At 36.3% G+C, this 16,490-nt stretch overlaps 3 protein-coding genes across 3 annotated transcripts in view; 2 read left to right on the top strand and 1 right to left on the bottom strand.

The window, feature by feature from the left end:
• LOC102779712 (GTPase IMAP family member 9-like) overlaps positions 1-16,490 on the top strand; it is a 180,852-nt gene that overhangs the window by 50,308 nt on the left and 114,054 nt on the right. The window lies entirely within an intron of this gene.
• On the top strand, positions 80-814 carry LOC102780279 (GTPase IMAP family member 9). Its single transcript, XM_006807460.3, has one exon. The coding sequence runs from the start codon at positions 113-115 to the stop codon at positions 812-814; it is 702 nt and encodes a 233-aa protein (XP_006807523.2). The 5' UTR covers positions 80-112.
• LOC118455626 (uncharacterized) overlaps positions 9,219-16,490 on the bottom strand; it is a 33,168-nt gene continuing 25,896 nt past the window's right edge. The window contains exons 5-7 of the mRNA XM_087845717.1: positions 15,142-15,334; positions 14,840-14,883; positions 9,219-9,808 (exon numbers count right to left, since the gene is read on the bottom strand). Of these exons, the coding sequence (XP_087701843.1) occupies positions 9,219-9,808; positions 14,840-14,883; positions 15,142-15,334 (827 nt within the window). The remainder of the gene's footprint in view (positions 9,809-14,839; positions 14,884-15,141; positions 15,335-16,490) is intronic.

Below are 16,490 nucleotides of genomic sequence, written 5' to 3'. Positions count from 1 at the left end.
GTGTTATATGTGCTCATATGCATTGAAATACATGAAACGTATTAACATAACCTTTCATATGTGTTAAATTGAAGCTGTGAATTGTGTTTCAGATCCTGATTTGAGGATTGTGATGATTGGAAAAACTGGTGTGGGGAAGAGTGCTGTTGGAAACACCATCCTGGGAAAAAAACATTTCAAGTCTCGTCCCAGTTCAGAGTCAGTGACTGAAACCTGTGAAACAGGTGAAACAGATGGGGCCGTGAGAAAAATTTATGTTACAGACACACCAGGGATCCTGGACACTGAGAAATCTACAGAGATTATCAAAAAGGAAATTATAAAATGTGTTGAAGCCTCCAGTCCAGGTCCTCATGTTTTTCTACTGGTGCTCCAAATTGGTCGATTCACCACAGAGGAGAAAAACTCTGTGGAAGCCCTGCAGGAGCTGTTTGGTCCAAAGGCTCAACATTACATGATTGTGCTGTTCACCCACGGAGATGATCTTGAAGACCAGGAAATCCCCATACAGCAGTATGTACGTGAAGCCAAACCAGAGCTTAGAGAAGTCATCCAAAGCTGTGGAAACAGGTTCCACGTCTTCAACAACAGAAACAAAGACACAAAGCAGGTGGAGGAGCTGATGAAGAAGATTGATGACATGCTGGCAGGAAACGGCGACACATACTACACAAATGAAATGTATAGAGAAGTGGAAATAAAGAAACAGAAACAGAAACAGACACAGGCTGACAGGGAGGATGAAGATTACAAGTTCCTGGGTCAACTGTTAGAGCAGATTCTGCGTTTTCATTTATGTCTTAAAAGAGAATAAAACATTTTTAGATGATGCAAACCTGTAGACCAATAACTGTGGTGTTAATTTGCCCTGATTAGGTTTGACCTTTGTGTTGACAGTACAAAGAAAGAAAGAAATCTTAGTTAAGAAGAATGAGTTTTAAAACAGTAGTGATAAATCAAGCTGTGATATGCTACAAATATTTTTATAAAAAATATTTCTTATATATATATATGTGTGTGTAAATATATGTGTGTATATCAGAATCAGAAGACTTTATTGATCCCAAGGGGAAATTATGTTGGTTACAGTGCTCCAGTACAATCAGTAACAAAAACAGACAACACTAGAAGTAAGAAATAGAACAATATATATAATATATACATGCATATAAGTTGCTTACTGATGAATATCTGAATGAGAAGGAAAGAAAGAAAAAACGAAGAGCATGTGTAAAAAGGTTGTAGCTATTGCAGTATACAGTGTGTTAGGTGGAGGAGTTGTACAGGGAGATGGCCACATCTTTTCATATATATATATATATATATATATATATATATATATATATATATATATATACTGTATATATATATGAAAATAAATATTTTCTATTGTACAAAAAAATCTATTTTCTATAGTTACAAACTTACCTATTTGCAACCAACCCTGTTGGATATGTTTGAATTAATCTTATGATATTTAATGTAATTTACTGATAAATCTAAGCTTTTATGAATCATTCTGATTTGTCAAAAAATAGGTTCGAAGAACAATGTGTGTTTGAGATTCTGTGTGTGGCTTCGTATTAAAACCTAATTCTTAAAATCTTTTTGTTTATATTGTGTCTTTATTTTAACATGTTAAAACAGTATAACAACAACAGAGAAAAAGAGACACAAACAAGCAAAGCAAAACAAAAGGAAAAAAAAAAACAATAATAATTATAAATAACTTATATGACCAAAAAGGAGTATGATAAAGCACAAGTTTATTTAATCCCATCCCTTTTCCACTATTCACTAACTAATAGTAAACACTTTTTATTTCTGTTTATGCCCTGTCCATAATTAATTCTTCTTTATCATTTGTTACATGTATTTATTTTTAAGCCCAGTAACGTGTCACATATACAAGATATACAGGCTTACAGATATATATTCTTATATAAACATAGTTGTGCACCCCCACACACATATATACACATTCCTAGTGTGAAAATAGTGGGTGAGAACACCCAATCAGAGCCCTACCTCCTCCCTGTACTTTGCAAAAACCATATTTTTGAACCACTTTTTAAACTGACTCATGCTAGGACATTGCTTCAGTTCTTTACTTAGTCTGTTCCACAGCTTCATTCCACACTTCACACAGAGATGCAAAAACTTTGAGTCGGGAGTGCGCACTGGGTTTTCCAAATCATGAACAACCAGTATCCCTCATTCTTTAGTTTAGTTTTTAGTTCGCAAACACTTCTTATTACTTATTACTCCTGAAATTTTGGAGGTTTTCTCTTTATTCAGTACAGTTACTGATGGATACGAATAATTATAAGGCAAAACATCCTCTGTTTGTTGAAATAAGTCTCTCAGATACCACGTGAGAACAACTAATGCATCATTTTCTGTTGATACATTACATCAGTTCCACAAACTGAACGGTAATGTGCTGACACTCATATTTTACTTTTTCACAAAAGTAAAACATCACTTCTTCCATGTGTAGTTGGTTGGAGTGGAGGCGGAGTCAACTGGATCTGCATCCCCTGCCCAGTGCGTGCTCCTGACCCATGGGGGAAACTGACTGTGTCGGGTATGACTCAGGTATGGGTTCCTGATAGTTGGCCTTTATTTAAGCTTTCTCCCAGCTGGATGCTGGCACCATCACAGTTGCCTATTTGACAATACACACTCAACACCAATTAATCAGTTTTCTCACACTGCTCTTTCAGCTGTTCTCTCCCCCTCTGGCCCTGGCAGCTATTGCAAAATAGCAATAGCGTCAAGTAAATAACAGGTCTCAACTGTGTTTGCCAGCCTCCCCTGACACCAAATGCTGAATCCACTGCTCCATCCCTCCCCTGCAGCCCGACCACAATAAGGTCGTTAGAGGCCACAGTTTGTCAGAAAGAAACAAGGGTGTTGCTGTTGTTTAACAAACATGACAGAGAGTTGGATAGTGATGTGGAAAAACCAGTAACACCTTTTGGTTTCCACTGAAAAAATTTCAATGATGCTTGTGTTGAAGAGCAATAACAAAACACAAACATTACAGATTCTCCATTGGGCAAAGAATTTTGTGAATGTTGTAGAACAAGAAAGCAAGGCGTTCTGTGAAACCATCTTAGTCATGTTGGTGCAGGCTATGCCCTTTGGTGGAGGATCAGGTCGCAGTCACTTAATAGTGACAGTGAATTGATTTACATTGAAAAACAAGGTACAAAAACTGTTTTCACATGTGGGATTTGTACAGTGGTGAGTGTCTCAGCTCCAGGTGTGGTGATCCTTCCCAAACATACTTTCCACAATTTCTCTGAAGATATTTATGAAGTTCTTAGTGCTCTTTACAAAACTCTCCATGGGTTTCCTGGACAAAAATCAAACCACAGTTAAATTTCCTTCATGAAGTAACAAGACAATCACTTAAGTTTCATTGTTGTCATCATTCAACAATCCAGCATCGACTGAAGCTCTCTAAGCTCACTTTTCTAAATACTGACTCTTGACACAATCATCAGCAGCAAGTTTGTGATTGTCAGCAGGTGCATGCAGCCCAAGAGCGGGAACATGCTTCAAAGTCTTGATGCTGCACAAAGTCAAATTTACTAGCTGGGCCCACATTGTCATTTAAAGGTTTGACAGCATTTATAGGAGATAAAGGCAAATGAGTTAAACATGAAATGAGCTGTGGTTTGGGGAAGGCCTCGAAGGGGACTGGTGGCGGGTCCTTGCAGATCCTCAAAAAGGGCATTCCCTAGAAGCAGTAATATCTGTGCGTCACAAAGGTCAAAGACCTCTGCGGATAATGGTATGCAGGCTAGCAAGGATAAGTAGCCGATGGCTTCAATAAGGTGAGCAAGGATTTCATAGAGTGGAGTGGATAAGCTGGGAGAATTAAGTAAGTAAACTTTATTTATTAAGCGCTTTTCACAGACAGACAATCACAAAGCGCTGTAAAATAAACAGTAAAATCAATAAACATTATATACAATGTAAAAGATCAAATATAAATAATGTAAAAATATAAAATATGTAGATCAACAAAAGGCTTGTTTGAACAGAAGAGTTTTTAACTGTTTTTTAAAAGAATCCACAGAGTCAAGCAAACGTAATTGTAAACTGTTCCACAGCCTTGGTGCAACAGACTGAAAGGCTCTGTCCCCTTTTGTCTTCAGTCATGTACGGGGAACAACTAAGAGACTCTGAGTCTGTGAGCGGAGATGACGAGCAGCAGTGTATTTTATAAGAAGCTTGGATAAGTAATCTGGAGCCTGGCCATTTAGTGCTCTGTATGTTAAAACTAGAGATGGCACGATACCACTTTTTTATGTCCGATACCGATACCGATATCATAAATTTGGATATCTGCCGATACCGATATGAATCCGATATAGTGTGTTTTTTAATCAGTAAAACTGTTTTTTTAATATCTTGCTGCTTTTTGTATAAGTTCATGCTCAAGTAAAAAAAAAAAAACAACAAAAAATAAATAACAACACTAAAGCTATTCTGTTATACCTGTATGTAAAAAAAACACACTGCACCCAAAATATTTCATAGATCAGCAACACTGATCAATCTAATAAAGTTAAACCTACCCCATCCTCCCTATTCTGGTATTTTAAAGAGTACTTAGCAGAAATATTAAGCAACCTAACTAATAGGGTTGCAAACTCCCAGCAAAAGAAAATAGGGAACCACCCTCTTCCTCATGATGCTTAATCGACGTAATCAACTTTAATTTGATGCAGGGTGAAAAAAATTCACAGAAATAAATTATTTTTCAAGAATAATTAAATAGATTCAACATCTTTCTTCAACAGAACTGCAGACTGCACAGATGGTACCTTCCCAAAGGAAAAAGTAGTATAGCTTACTAGGGTATATTAGACTTAACAGTTACTATATACAGTAATGGACTTCTATATATTTTACATCAGATTAAAACTTTGGGTGTAAGATTCAGATAATTATTAAATAATTAAAAGCTAGATATTTTAAATGAGAATAAGAAAGAAAAGTATGTCTTTGTGCCCCCTTTTCCCTGTTCATGCCCTATTGGCCCCCTGGCTAAACTTTGCTAGATCCGCCCCTGCACAGTTACCAGCCGTCAGCTATGTAGAAAAAGATCCTGGTGTAGAAATAATATTAAATAAATTCTAACAACAGCTTATTAAGCTTAAACGTGCTGCTGTTGTTCAGCCGCTGGTTTCCTCTTTCTGGCGAGAAGTGGGCCAAAAACAAAGAAGAGAGACGGAGTCGCGACAGAAAAGCCGATTTCACGATTGAAGTAGAGCAGGAGAGAGAGAGAGAGAGAGAAGAGGCAGTTGCTCTATATATCGGTTGTTAAGCTTAACGTGGGAATGCTTTACAAACATTCAGAGATGAACTTACACACTTGCTTTACTTCTCTCTGAGATAACTTCCTCGGACATGAAATGTTTGCTAGCAGGCTACAAATACACACAGCCGCTCTATCACGTGACCACACTGCTCCGACGTGCTACGGTTATGAGCCGAGTTACGCCATGTCGCCAAGTTTTGTGAGGTGCTTTTTTGATATTTAATGGATCGGATTACATTTTTTATTTCTCTCCGATATCCGATCCAGTAATTTAGGTCAGTATCGGACCGATACCGATATGTAATATCGGATCGGTCCATCTCTAGTTAAAACAAGAATTTTAAAGTGAATTCTAAACTCTATTGGGAGCCAATGTAAAGAATATAAGATGGGAGTAAAGTGAACACGCTTGGGAAGGACGAAGAACGAATTAGGAAGGAGTGGCAATAGAAGAGATCAAAGGAAATTTCGGACTAAGAAAGACCTTATTAGGTGAATGAGGGGAACCCTCGATCAGGTAGTGACGTGGCTCGATTCTGAACTGAAGCTCTGACAGTGATGCATGCTGGGTTTTTGAGACTTTGAGGTAATGGCATGGCAGCTCATAAACACTAATCTGAGCTTGTCTTGGAGTAGAAGATGGAGAGAGTATGCAGAGGCCTGAAATTTATAGATGGATCATACAGACCACAGACAATCAGTATTTTGGAAAATATTATCACCCCGAAGGAAATCACAAGAGTCAACAAGACAGTGCAGACCCAATAGTGCAATAGAAATGTGCAAAAGAAGACTTGTTTTGTACAAAGTAACTTGGTGTATGAAGGTGTGCACGTGTGTATGTATGAGAGTCTGCAGATAAGTGCTTGGTAGTGATATGTATGAAAGTATGTGTGTGTGTTCTCTAGCAATGTAAGCAAGCTGTTTTTATATCTAACCAAACAATATTTCTCTTTAAAACAACTTAAATTATAGTAGTCATAAAAGCATTTTTCCTATTAAAAATTGTATTCAGATACAGGTTTGGCTGTAAAAGTCTTAAATCAGGGAGGCAAAGCTCATGGACCCCTGAAGAAATGTACAGTTGGACCAAGATATTGTATCTGAGGTACCACTTGGGAGGTGGGAAAGTGCACCTTCAGACAGAGAAGACAGCAGTCATAGCATCCTGTCTGTGTCCAAAGACCAAAAAAGAGCTGAGGTGGTTTTTGAGACTTGCTTGCTATTTTTTCCTGAATTTTGTGGAGCTGACCAGTCCCTAAACTCAGCTCACCTAAAAGGTTGCTCCAGATGTGGTACAGTGAATGGAGCAGTGCCAAGTGGCATTTGATTGTGTGAAAAACATTCTGTGGAGAACTTTCCCTGTTGTTTTCATCAGGTGAAAATTTTTTGAACTGTCAGATTTGAAACAGAATGAAAAAAGTTATTGAAAAAGAGTGCTTGGAAATTCAATTAGCATTCGACTTCCTTGTTATTACCTTCTGGGATGCCCATTTACCTTGACTTTAAAGTTAAGGTGAGAGGTCATGTTTTCTTAAAAAATTGTAAATGCGATAACTCAATAAGTCAATCATACTGTATGTGCATCAATTATCTTTTGGGCTTTTTTTTAAACTTTATAAAATAGTACAGTAGAGATTAGATAGGAAAATAAGCAGTCAGAGAGCGCAGCAAAGGCCCTCAGGATGGAGTCAAACCTGGGCTGCTGCACTTATGTCTTGTTGAATACTGTTGGGTGGTGCCTGGTCGAAACATATTTAAACTACATAAAAAGAATATTTAAATGTTAATATCTATTAACGTTCAATGGAAAGACATTTTTTTGATTCTTCTTCTTTAGTCATACTTTTTTTTTAACATTATCATAAGTTATCTTTAATACATCTGATTCATTGTGATCTCATCAACAATAATGTTAGTAAAAATATTTTCATTGGAAAGTCACAGATAATACAGGTATATTTACATCGCCATTCAGCGTTTTGTCATGTTTGTTAATGACAACAACCTTATTTCTTTCTGAGAAGTTATTAGCTTGTGTGACACATCATTTTGGAATCTGGTTTTGGGTTGGGTAAACTATTGAAAGATCGGAGCAGATCTTAGGAAATCTGGCTGCTTAGTCACAGGCTCATTGTGGCTAAAAAAAAGCATCAAAAATGGAGTTAAACATGTACAGTGCTGTACGGAAGTATTTACTAGTATTTTTTTCTTATCTCATCTCCCCAGGACAGACATATATACAGTATATATAATAAAGTTTGCAGACAATTGAGTTAATGTCTCTCTGGTCCATGATACAGATCGTAATGATGGGCCAGTTGTGGATGACTTTGTAACATGGTGTTGGAGTGTTTTTGGACATTAATATGTTTAAAACAAAGGAAATGTTTATAGATTTTATTGATTTTCATAGACAAAAAACTTCACCCCTTCCCCTATGTTAAAATTCATGGTCAGAAAATTGAGGTTGTAGAGAAATATAAATATCTGGGCACCATACTTGATAAAAAGTTGACATTTTTTTGTCAGTAGAGATGCCATATGTGTAAATACTCACCAGCATATGTAACTGTATCGGAAACTACTGGTTTTTAATGTGGATGGTTTGTTCTTGTTTTATTGATTCGGTTTTAACTTTTTCTTTAATCTGCTGGTTTGGGTGTTTTACCTTGAAAAAAAAGAAGAAGTAGTGTGGCACAGAATAAACTCGCCCTTCTCTCTCTGTCTTCTCTGCTTGGTGAATGAAGCACAATATATACAGTTATTTAGAAAATCTGTAAAAGTTTTCATACTTCATTTTAGTCTGCTGCTGATTGTATCTTGCACTGCTGGAAATGAAGAAACTAGAACACAAAGCACACACTAATAATATCACCAATAATATATTTATACATGTTTGTTCCCCCCCCCCCCCCCCCTTCCTTTCTCCCTTTTCTTTTCCTCATTCAAGTCTGTCCCGTATCTAGCAAGTGAAAATAAAAAATAAATAAAATAAACAATAAAAGGTGAATCAAACAGACCATTATGGCAAGGCTGCGATGGTCAATTTGGTAAAGTAAATCCGTTGGGCATCTTTCCTCGCCTTTAGACAATAATTCTGATGGCAAAAGAACCAAACGGGACAGGCACAAGAAAAAAGAAAAAAAAAGAAAAGCTCTTTTTAATTTAGTGAAGGCTGCTGCTGCGATTTCTGCAGATCAAAGAAAAGGCACTTTCAATGAGGAAGAATGTGTGAGGGGTGGAACTTTCTGACCATACTTGCGCATGAAATGACAGTAAAAATTACTGAAGTACAGGCTGTACTTTGGCCGGGTCTGTTAGGTTTATATTGTTGGATTGTCATTTATGCTTAGAAATATATATTTATATATGCTTAGAAGTATTTATTCATTTGTATGTTGAAAGAATGTGTCATCCTAGGGGGTCTGTAACAAGTCTGTGTAGCGTGAAGAGAGGAGTGCATTCACTCCTCTTCAGAGTGTTCTGGTATAGATCACACACCTCCTAGGGTCATGAGAGAGGTTGTATCTTCTCTTGCTGATATATGGTATAGCAAACACACATATTGTTGAGTGTAAGAGCCTTTGGTTTAGATGAACTGCTGGACTTCCAGACCAGCAGGATTAGGGAAGTCGTTCACAGGGTCACACTGCTCAACCCATGACTACAAACCCACCACACACTTCCTGTATAGCTATTTGCACAAACAGTGGCTGTAACAAACATAGAGTTAAATACTTTCATATAACTTTGACCTTCAGATCAACGTAATGAACTCGAAGAAGACATCAGAGGTCAAATGTGACACTTCTTTTTTTTATTGACATTGACATTGCTTTTTATATTTATACACATAAAAATGGCAACTAAGCCCTTTTTAATCTATCTTTGCTGTTTTCTTTAACACCGTGCTCACTGTGTTCATTAGCTTTTCCACCTGGTCTGAACTTGAGCTGCGGTTCTCAAAAACAACACACCTGTTGTCGCACTTTTCAATGATTTCTTTCAGACCAGGTTGACAGGAATGAAGAAAATCCTCCAGGCTCATTTCTGCCTCCTCCAGGTCGTCTCCTCGGGTGAACAGGATGACAGTTTGTTCTTTCACTTTGGTCCCAAAAGTGTTTTCTAACTTTTTCAGTATGTCTCTCTCACCATCTGTAAATCTACTCACATGCATCACAAGTACAAACACACAGGGTTCTGACTCACAGAGCTCTTTGCACCTTTTTACATGTTTGTCCCGAACTGATGGTTCAGTGTCATCACCAAACATGTCTGGAGTATCAATCACACGCACATGTAAGTCATTTATCTCAGTTTCTGCCACCTGACACTCTGTGGTGACTGGATTTGAACTGGGTTTAGAAACAAAGTGCTTTTTTCCAAGGATGGTGTTTCCACTGGCACTCTTTCCAGTCCCAGCCAATCCCAGAAGAACGACGTTTACTGTGGTGTCACTGGGCTTTCCTAAAATGACGAAGACCAAACACAAATTGAGCAAAATTTCAAACAGTTAATTTCTTTAAGTCAAACTGTCAAACCGCTGTTCTGGGTTTTTTCTGGGTTCTAAAAAGTGTTAACATATCTTTTATCTTCAGTTCAGTTTAAATCTTTTCACTTATGCTACTGCCAAAACTGTTCATGATAGTTAACTCAGTAGTCGTAGCACGATCTGAGTAATAATAATTATTACTCAGTAATAGTAATTTAGTAATAAAATCACACTTTCAAAAGACTTTTAAGCTGTTCACTACAGACATTGTCTGTACTCATACATGTGGGTTTACATAGTGGTTGTATTGGTTGAATCTCCTCAAGAACTCTTTCTCTGTAACAGTAACCAATTACACACAGAACACACAGTGCTGGTAATATGGCGAGATGCTCCTTAAACAGATTGTAGCTCACCAATTCTGTCCAACTGATCTTCTAACTGAGGACTGAAGATTGACCTGTAATTCAGCAATCAGTTCATATTAACAAGTTTCATTTTTATTCAGTTAATTTTCAGTGTGGATCAATGTTTCCTCTAAGCTGCGTGCTTAGATATATATATATATATATATTTATATATATATATATATATACATGTATATATATATATATATATATATATATATATATATATATATATATATATATACACATATATATAAAAGTTGTACATATACATATATATATATATACATGTATATATATATATATATATATATATATACACATATATATAAAAGTTGTACATATACATATATATATACATGTATATATATATATATATATATATATATATATATATACACATATATATAAAAGTTGTACATATACATATATATATACATGTATATATATATATATATATATATATATATATATATATATATATATATATGTATGCATATATATATATATATATATATATACATATATATATATGTATACATATATATATATATATATATATATATATATATATATATATGTATACATATATACATACAACTTTTATATATATATATATATATATACAATATGTATGTATGTATGTAAACACCAGTGTGTTTATATATATATATATATATATATATATACATACGTGTGCACTGGTGTGACCACAGTGCACACGTCTGATGTCGCTCACGTCTGATGTCGCTCACGTCTGATGTCGCTCACAGTGGTCCAAGGGACCGCTCAGGGAGTTTGTGTATTCGCTCAGACACATGAAACATTAGAGGGAACATAGGTGTGGATTACTTAAATTAAGTGATAACAAGTTAAATCTACTAAATGTATCAAATATTTTTCATGTATCAGTGTAGGACTTTTAATAAATTTTCCTACAATATTTTTTCCCTCACAATGTTTAAGTTTTGTGGGGGTTTTTTTATGTGCTTTGTCATTTACCTGGTATAGGTTGTTTGTTTCAGCTCAATCAGTTTATCCAATTCATTAAAAAGCTGCTCCAGGGTGAAGGATTTAAATGGGAAATCTTTGGGTTCATATCCCAACGGCAGCACGACGTTAAACTCTTCTGTGGGTGTTCCTGTTTTCTCATTCAGAACATCTATCTGATGCCATATCTGCTCTGCTGAAAATCCTTTTTTTTTTTACCACAAACAAACACATGTCAGGGTGTGGATTCTCAGAAAAAAACTCTGAAATATCATCACATGGTGTCCTCAAATCTGGTGTGCATATGAACTTAAATTTTTCCTCTTCATGAATCTCAGTGTTTTTTAGAATTTTTCTTTTGCTTATATCAGATAAATCTGTCCCCAGGATGACAGTTATTAGAGCTTTCTTCAAAGATCTTCATTGCCCAAAATGACGACTGAAATCTTATCTTTGAGAAGAGAAAAAAAAATACAAATAATTAACACCTTCAAGAAATAAAATTATTAGACACACATATTTTTTGGTTTCTGTTTTTCTCTTGTTTAAAGTACAATATACACAAAATGCATGAACACACACACACTCCTATCTAATAATCGAATAATATATTTATGACATTTAGTATTCCTACGCGATTGTCGATTCTTATAGCCTTTGGTATACGTTCAATTTAACTCAATTCAGTTCAATTTTAGTTATATAGCACCAAATCACATATGTTGCCTCCAGATGTTTGATCTTGTAAGGTAAAGACCCAACAATAATACAAGGAAAAGAGAGAAAATCCCCCAAATCATATGACCCCGTATTACCAAACTCTTTGGCAACAGTGGGAATGAAAAACTCCCTTTTAACAGGAAGAAACCTTTCATATATCTATTCACCCTTTGATATAAATAAATGTTAACTTGCTAATTTAAAATATCCATAATAAATGTTGTCTTTAATATTCCTTTGATACAAAGTTCACTCCTGAATCCACAATTCTCCTTTTTCACTGTTACCTGTTGTTCTTTTGTTCTAGTTGTTTGTCTTCTGGCAGTTTGTTCTCTGTGGTTGAGTCTTGAACCTGGGTGCAGGACTCAACCTGCTGTTCTGGTTGTTTGTCGTTTCTTCTGAAGGTTTCTCAGTTTTCTCGCTCTGATATTTTGTCTGGTCCTCTACAACATCAGGTGAAGACGCGCCCTCTATGACCACACACACAACCCCCTATTGAATATTTTCTTCAAATTCTGTCTTCAAAGATTCTCAATTTCCCGTTACAGCAATCAAAATTTCTCCAGTGGAAACATTTAGCATTCCTACATGATAGTTTAAATCAGGGTTCGGCAACCCTGGGCATGTGTGCCACATCTGGCACGCGAAGGGTTAACTGATGGCACGACACGCAGTAAATTAATGTGAGAAGGTGCATTAAAAAATAAATTGCACATTGCAAATTAGCCCACATAGAAACATTAGTTGTGCCGCTACTTTATTATTATTATTAACCAGGAAGATCCCATTGAGATTAAAAACCTCTTTTTCAAGGGAGACCTGGCCAAGATAGGCAGCAGCAGGTGTCTCACAGTTACAGAAATTACTCAATCAAACACAGGCAGCAACAACACACATGCAACAATAAGTAAAAGAATACAAATAAAATTAAATAAAATTCAACAAAGTTCAAAAAAATAAAAAGTCAGTTAAAATGACAATCAATCTAATTGAAACAGTTGCATGTTATGGACTTGGCCTCAAGGATTCGTAGTTTAGATTTAAAAGCACTTAATGAAATGAATTCAGTCATTTTCCTTCTGCAGTTTGTTCCAAGCCAAGGGTGCTAAATGGACAAAATCTCTTTTACCAAGTTCAGTTCGGGCAAATGGAACAGAAAGCAACAAGTAACCATGCGGACGAAGAGAATACCGACCAGCATGCTTCATTACAAGCAGGGAACATAGATAAGAAGGCAGCAACCCAACTTAATGATGGTATCTTAGCTATCAACCCCAACTACCATATTCAACTTGTAACTGGCTAAAAATAACATAGCCTACCAGTGAGAGGGATGTTGCTAGCTGGCAGTTTCTCAATGATGTTGAAATTTCCACATTCTGATCCTTGAAATGCTTCAGGAGCTGTCTGCTCAGCGCACCACGAGGACCGCGGAAATACACGGATACATCCATAGACTCGAGACAGAATTCACAATGTGTTTTCAGGACTTTCAGGCGTATGGACCCAATGTTTTATTTTCTGATCAAACCAGAAAAGCTTTAACCCTCTCGAGGCAGGCGTTGCCGATTTGCAACAGTTAAAAACTAACAACCTGAATACCCCACATACATATTTTATGAGGCTTTTTTTAAAAAATAATTTTCCCCAAATATCAGATTTTTCCTGTAACTAAAACTTAATTTGAGCCTGAGAAGGTTAATGAGCAGCTGGATTTGTCTCTCTTTAACTGACTGGACACAGAGGACATCGAAACGCAGCTGATTGAACTGAAAAGCTCGACTCTGTGGGGGTCAAAGTTTGCAGAATTACGAACGCAGCTGGAATCGACAGCTGTGCGTGTTCGTGGAGCTGCATGTTCACCTGCTGGACATCACTGACAAGCCTGACAAGTTTAACTGTCGTCAGAACATTGCAGAGGCCTCATTGACAGCATTTAACTCTACATATCTGTGTGAGCAGATTTTCTCTCACATGAGTCCTCAGGTAGCCTCTGAATGCTGGACACTTGTAGACCTGTGTCTCTGAGTGGGAGACCAGAGATCACATTAACATGTATATCCCTGTATTAACAAACATGCCATATTGGCCATGTTTATGTTTCCTATCATTGTTGTGAGGAGGCCATAAATAGCATTTGCATTTTCTGTTGTTCAGTTCATTTGTTGTTATAGATAAAAAGTGTCTTTTTTTTTGTTTCAAAATAGCTGATAACTATTTGCTGATATCTGCCAACATCTGTGAACAAATATAATTCTATAAAGTTGTTCTATATAGTGTGTAACTGTTCATATAGAGCGTTATTAAATTTATTGCTAATGCAATCATATGGCACATTGACTTCTGAGGAAATTGTAGATGGCGCTCATCATCAGAAAGGTTACCGACTCTTGGTCCAAATTCTTATAGCCTTTGATATAAATACGTTCAATTTAACTCAATTCAGTTCAATTCAGTTCAATTTTAGTTATATAGCACCAAATCACATATGTTGCCTCCAGATGTTTTATCTTGTAAGGTAAAGACCCAACAATAATACAAGGAAAAGAGAGAAAACCCCCCAAATCATATGACCCCGTATTACCAAACTCTTTGGCAACAGTGGGAATGAAAAACTCCCTTTTAACAGGAAGAAACCTTTCATATATCTATTCACCCTTTGATAAAAACAAATGTTAACTTGCTAATTTAAAATATCCAAATCACAGATTTTGTTAATTTTCCATTTCATCTCTTTGTTCCTCTTTGAATGAAATGATTATCCTTAACTCCACACACACACACACACACACACACACACACACACACACACACACACACACACACACACAGTCCTAGCTAATAATCTAATAATATAGTTATAAACTGTTGTGGAAGGTTGTAGCTTACCTTTAGTGCCTGTTTGATTTTGTGACTCAGGGTTTTCAGCAGAACTACAATGTAAGATTTGAGCCTTATTAACTGAGCCAAAACCTGTGTGTGTGTATTCAGGTTATCATTGATGCGATCAAATAAAAATGATCAATAATTCATTGATCATTTTTATTTGATCTGAAAAACTGCAACAGAAAGGTTAAACTGACAAAGAATTGTACATGTATGCATGTACAGCATTAAATAAAGTTTGTCTTTAATATTCCTTTGATACAAAGTTCACTCCTGAATCCACAATTCTCCTTTTTCACTGTTACCTGTTGTTCTTTTGTTCTAGTTGTTTGTCTTCTGGCAGTTTGTTCTCTGTGGTTGAGTCTTGAACCTCGGTGCAGGAATCAACCTGCTGTTCTGTTTGTTTTTGGTTGTTTGTCGTTTCTTCTGAAGGTTTCTCAGTTTTCTCGCTCTGATATTTTGTCTGGTCCTGTCCAACTTCAGGTGAAGACGCACCCTCTATGACCACACACACACACACACACACACACACACACACACGTCAGATGTCAGATGTCAGACCGTGCTTGTTAGATAAAATCTCTTTAATGCCATCATAATGGCTACGTTCACACTGCAGGTGTTAATGCTCAATTCCGATTTTTTGTCTGCTCGTTCACACTACAAATAAAATGTGACAGCAAACTCTAGTGTGAACCCTCAAAGCGGCCGCATGCGCACAAGAACACATCGCACACAACGCGCTCTGTTCTGACCCAGACCAAACAGTATTGTTTGACTGATGGACCTTAACATAAAGACTTGTTTCGAACTTTACGTTCCCCAATTTTGTCTTAAGTTTTTTTGTTATTTACATCCTTATTGCTGTTTTAGAGGAGCGGTGCTTCAAAGGATAGTTGAAGATTTCTGTCAGGATCTGCAGGTTATACAGTATAAATAAAATGTTCACGTTGTCTTCCCAACAGTTTCACTAACATCTACACTGGATGGCCAGGAAGCGTTCGCGATGTCTTCTCGGGCGGATTTAATGCGACATGACCATTCAAACAGCAGTCGCTTTCTAAAACATCAGATATGTATCGGATTCAGTACCACATACGAAAGTGATTTGGCATAGGGTCAAAAAAGTCGGATTTGATGTGCTTTCGCCTGCAGTGTGAACGTAGCCAATGTATCTTCAAGTCTGCTGCACTTATGAAGTCATTTGTACTGTTACCACCTGTTGAATATTTTCTTCAAATTCTCTCTTCAAAGGCTCTCAATTTCCCGTTACAGCAATCAAAATTTCTCCAGTGGAAACATTTAGTATTCTTATGTGATAGTCTAAGTTCTTATAGCCTTTGATATAAATACATCCAATACAACTCAATTCATTTCAATTGTAATTATATATAAAGAATCACATATGTTGCCTCTTTTATTTTTTAAGGTAAAGACGTATATAGTTTTTCATATTTATCATATATATCCTGTTCATAGCCTGTACATAGCTTGTACTCACTACATACTTATAGTTATAGAATATTCATAACATACTTCATACCGTGTACATTATAACATACCATAATAGACCCATTTCTGTAATACACTCACATATCTATATTATTGCTAATATATATTGTAATATATCTATATCATGGCTAAAGCACTTCTG

Source organism: Neolamprologus brichardi, chromosome 9 (genome assembly GCF_056152115.1).
Source record: "Neolamprologus brichardi isolate AB-2024 chromosome 9, ASM5615211v1, whole genome shotgun sequence".
Lineage (NCBI taxonomy): Eukaryota > Metazoa > Chordata > Actinopteri > Cichliformes > Cichlidae > Neolamprologus > Neolamprologus brichardi.
This window is presented reverse-complemented; position numbering and strand designations above follow the sequence as displayed.

Coding starts and splice junctions, on each gene's coding strand:
- LOC102780279 (XM_006807460.3), top strand. CDS start 113: ATGATTGGAAAAACTGGTGTGGGGAAGAGTGCTGTTGGAAACACCATC.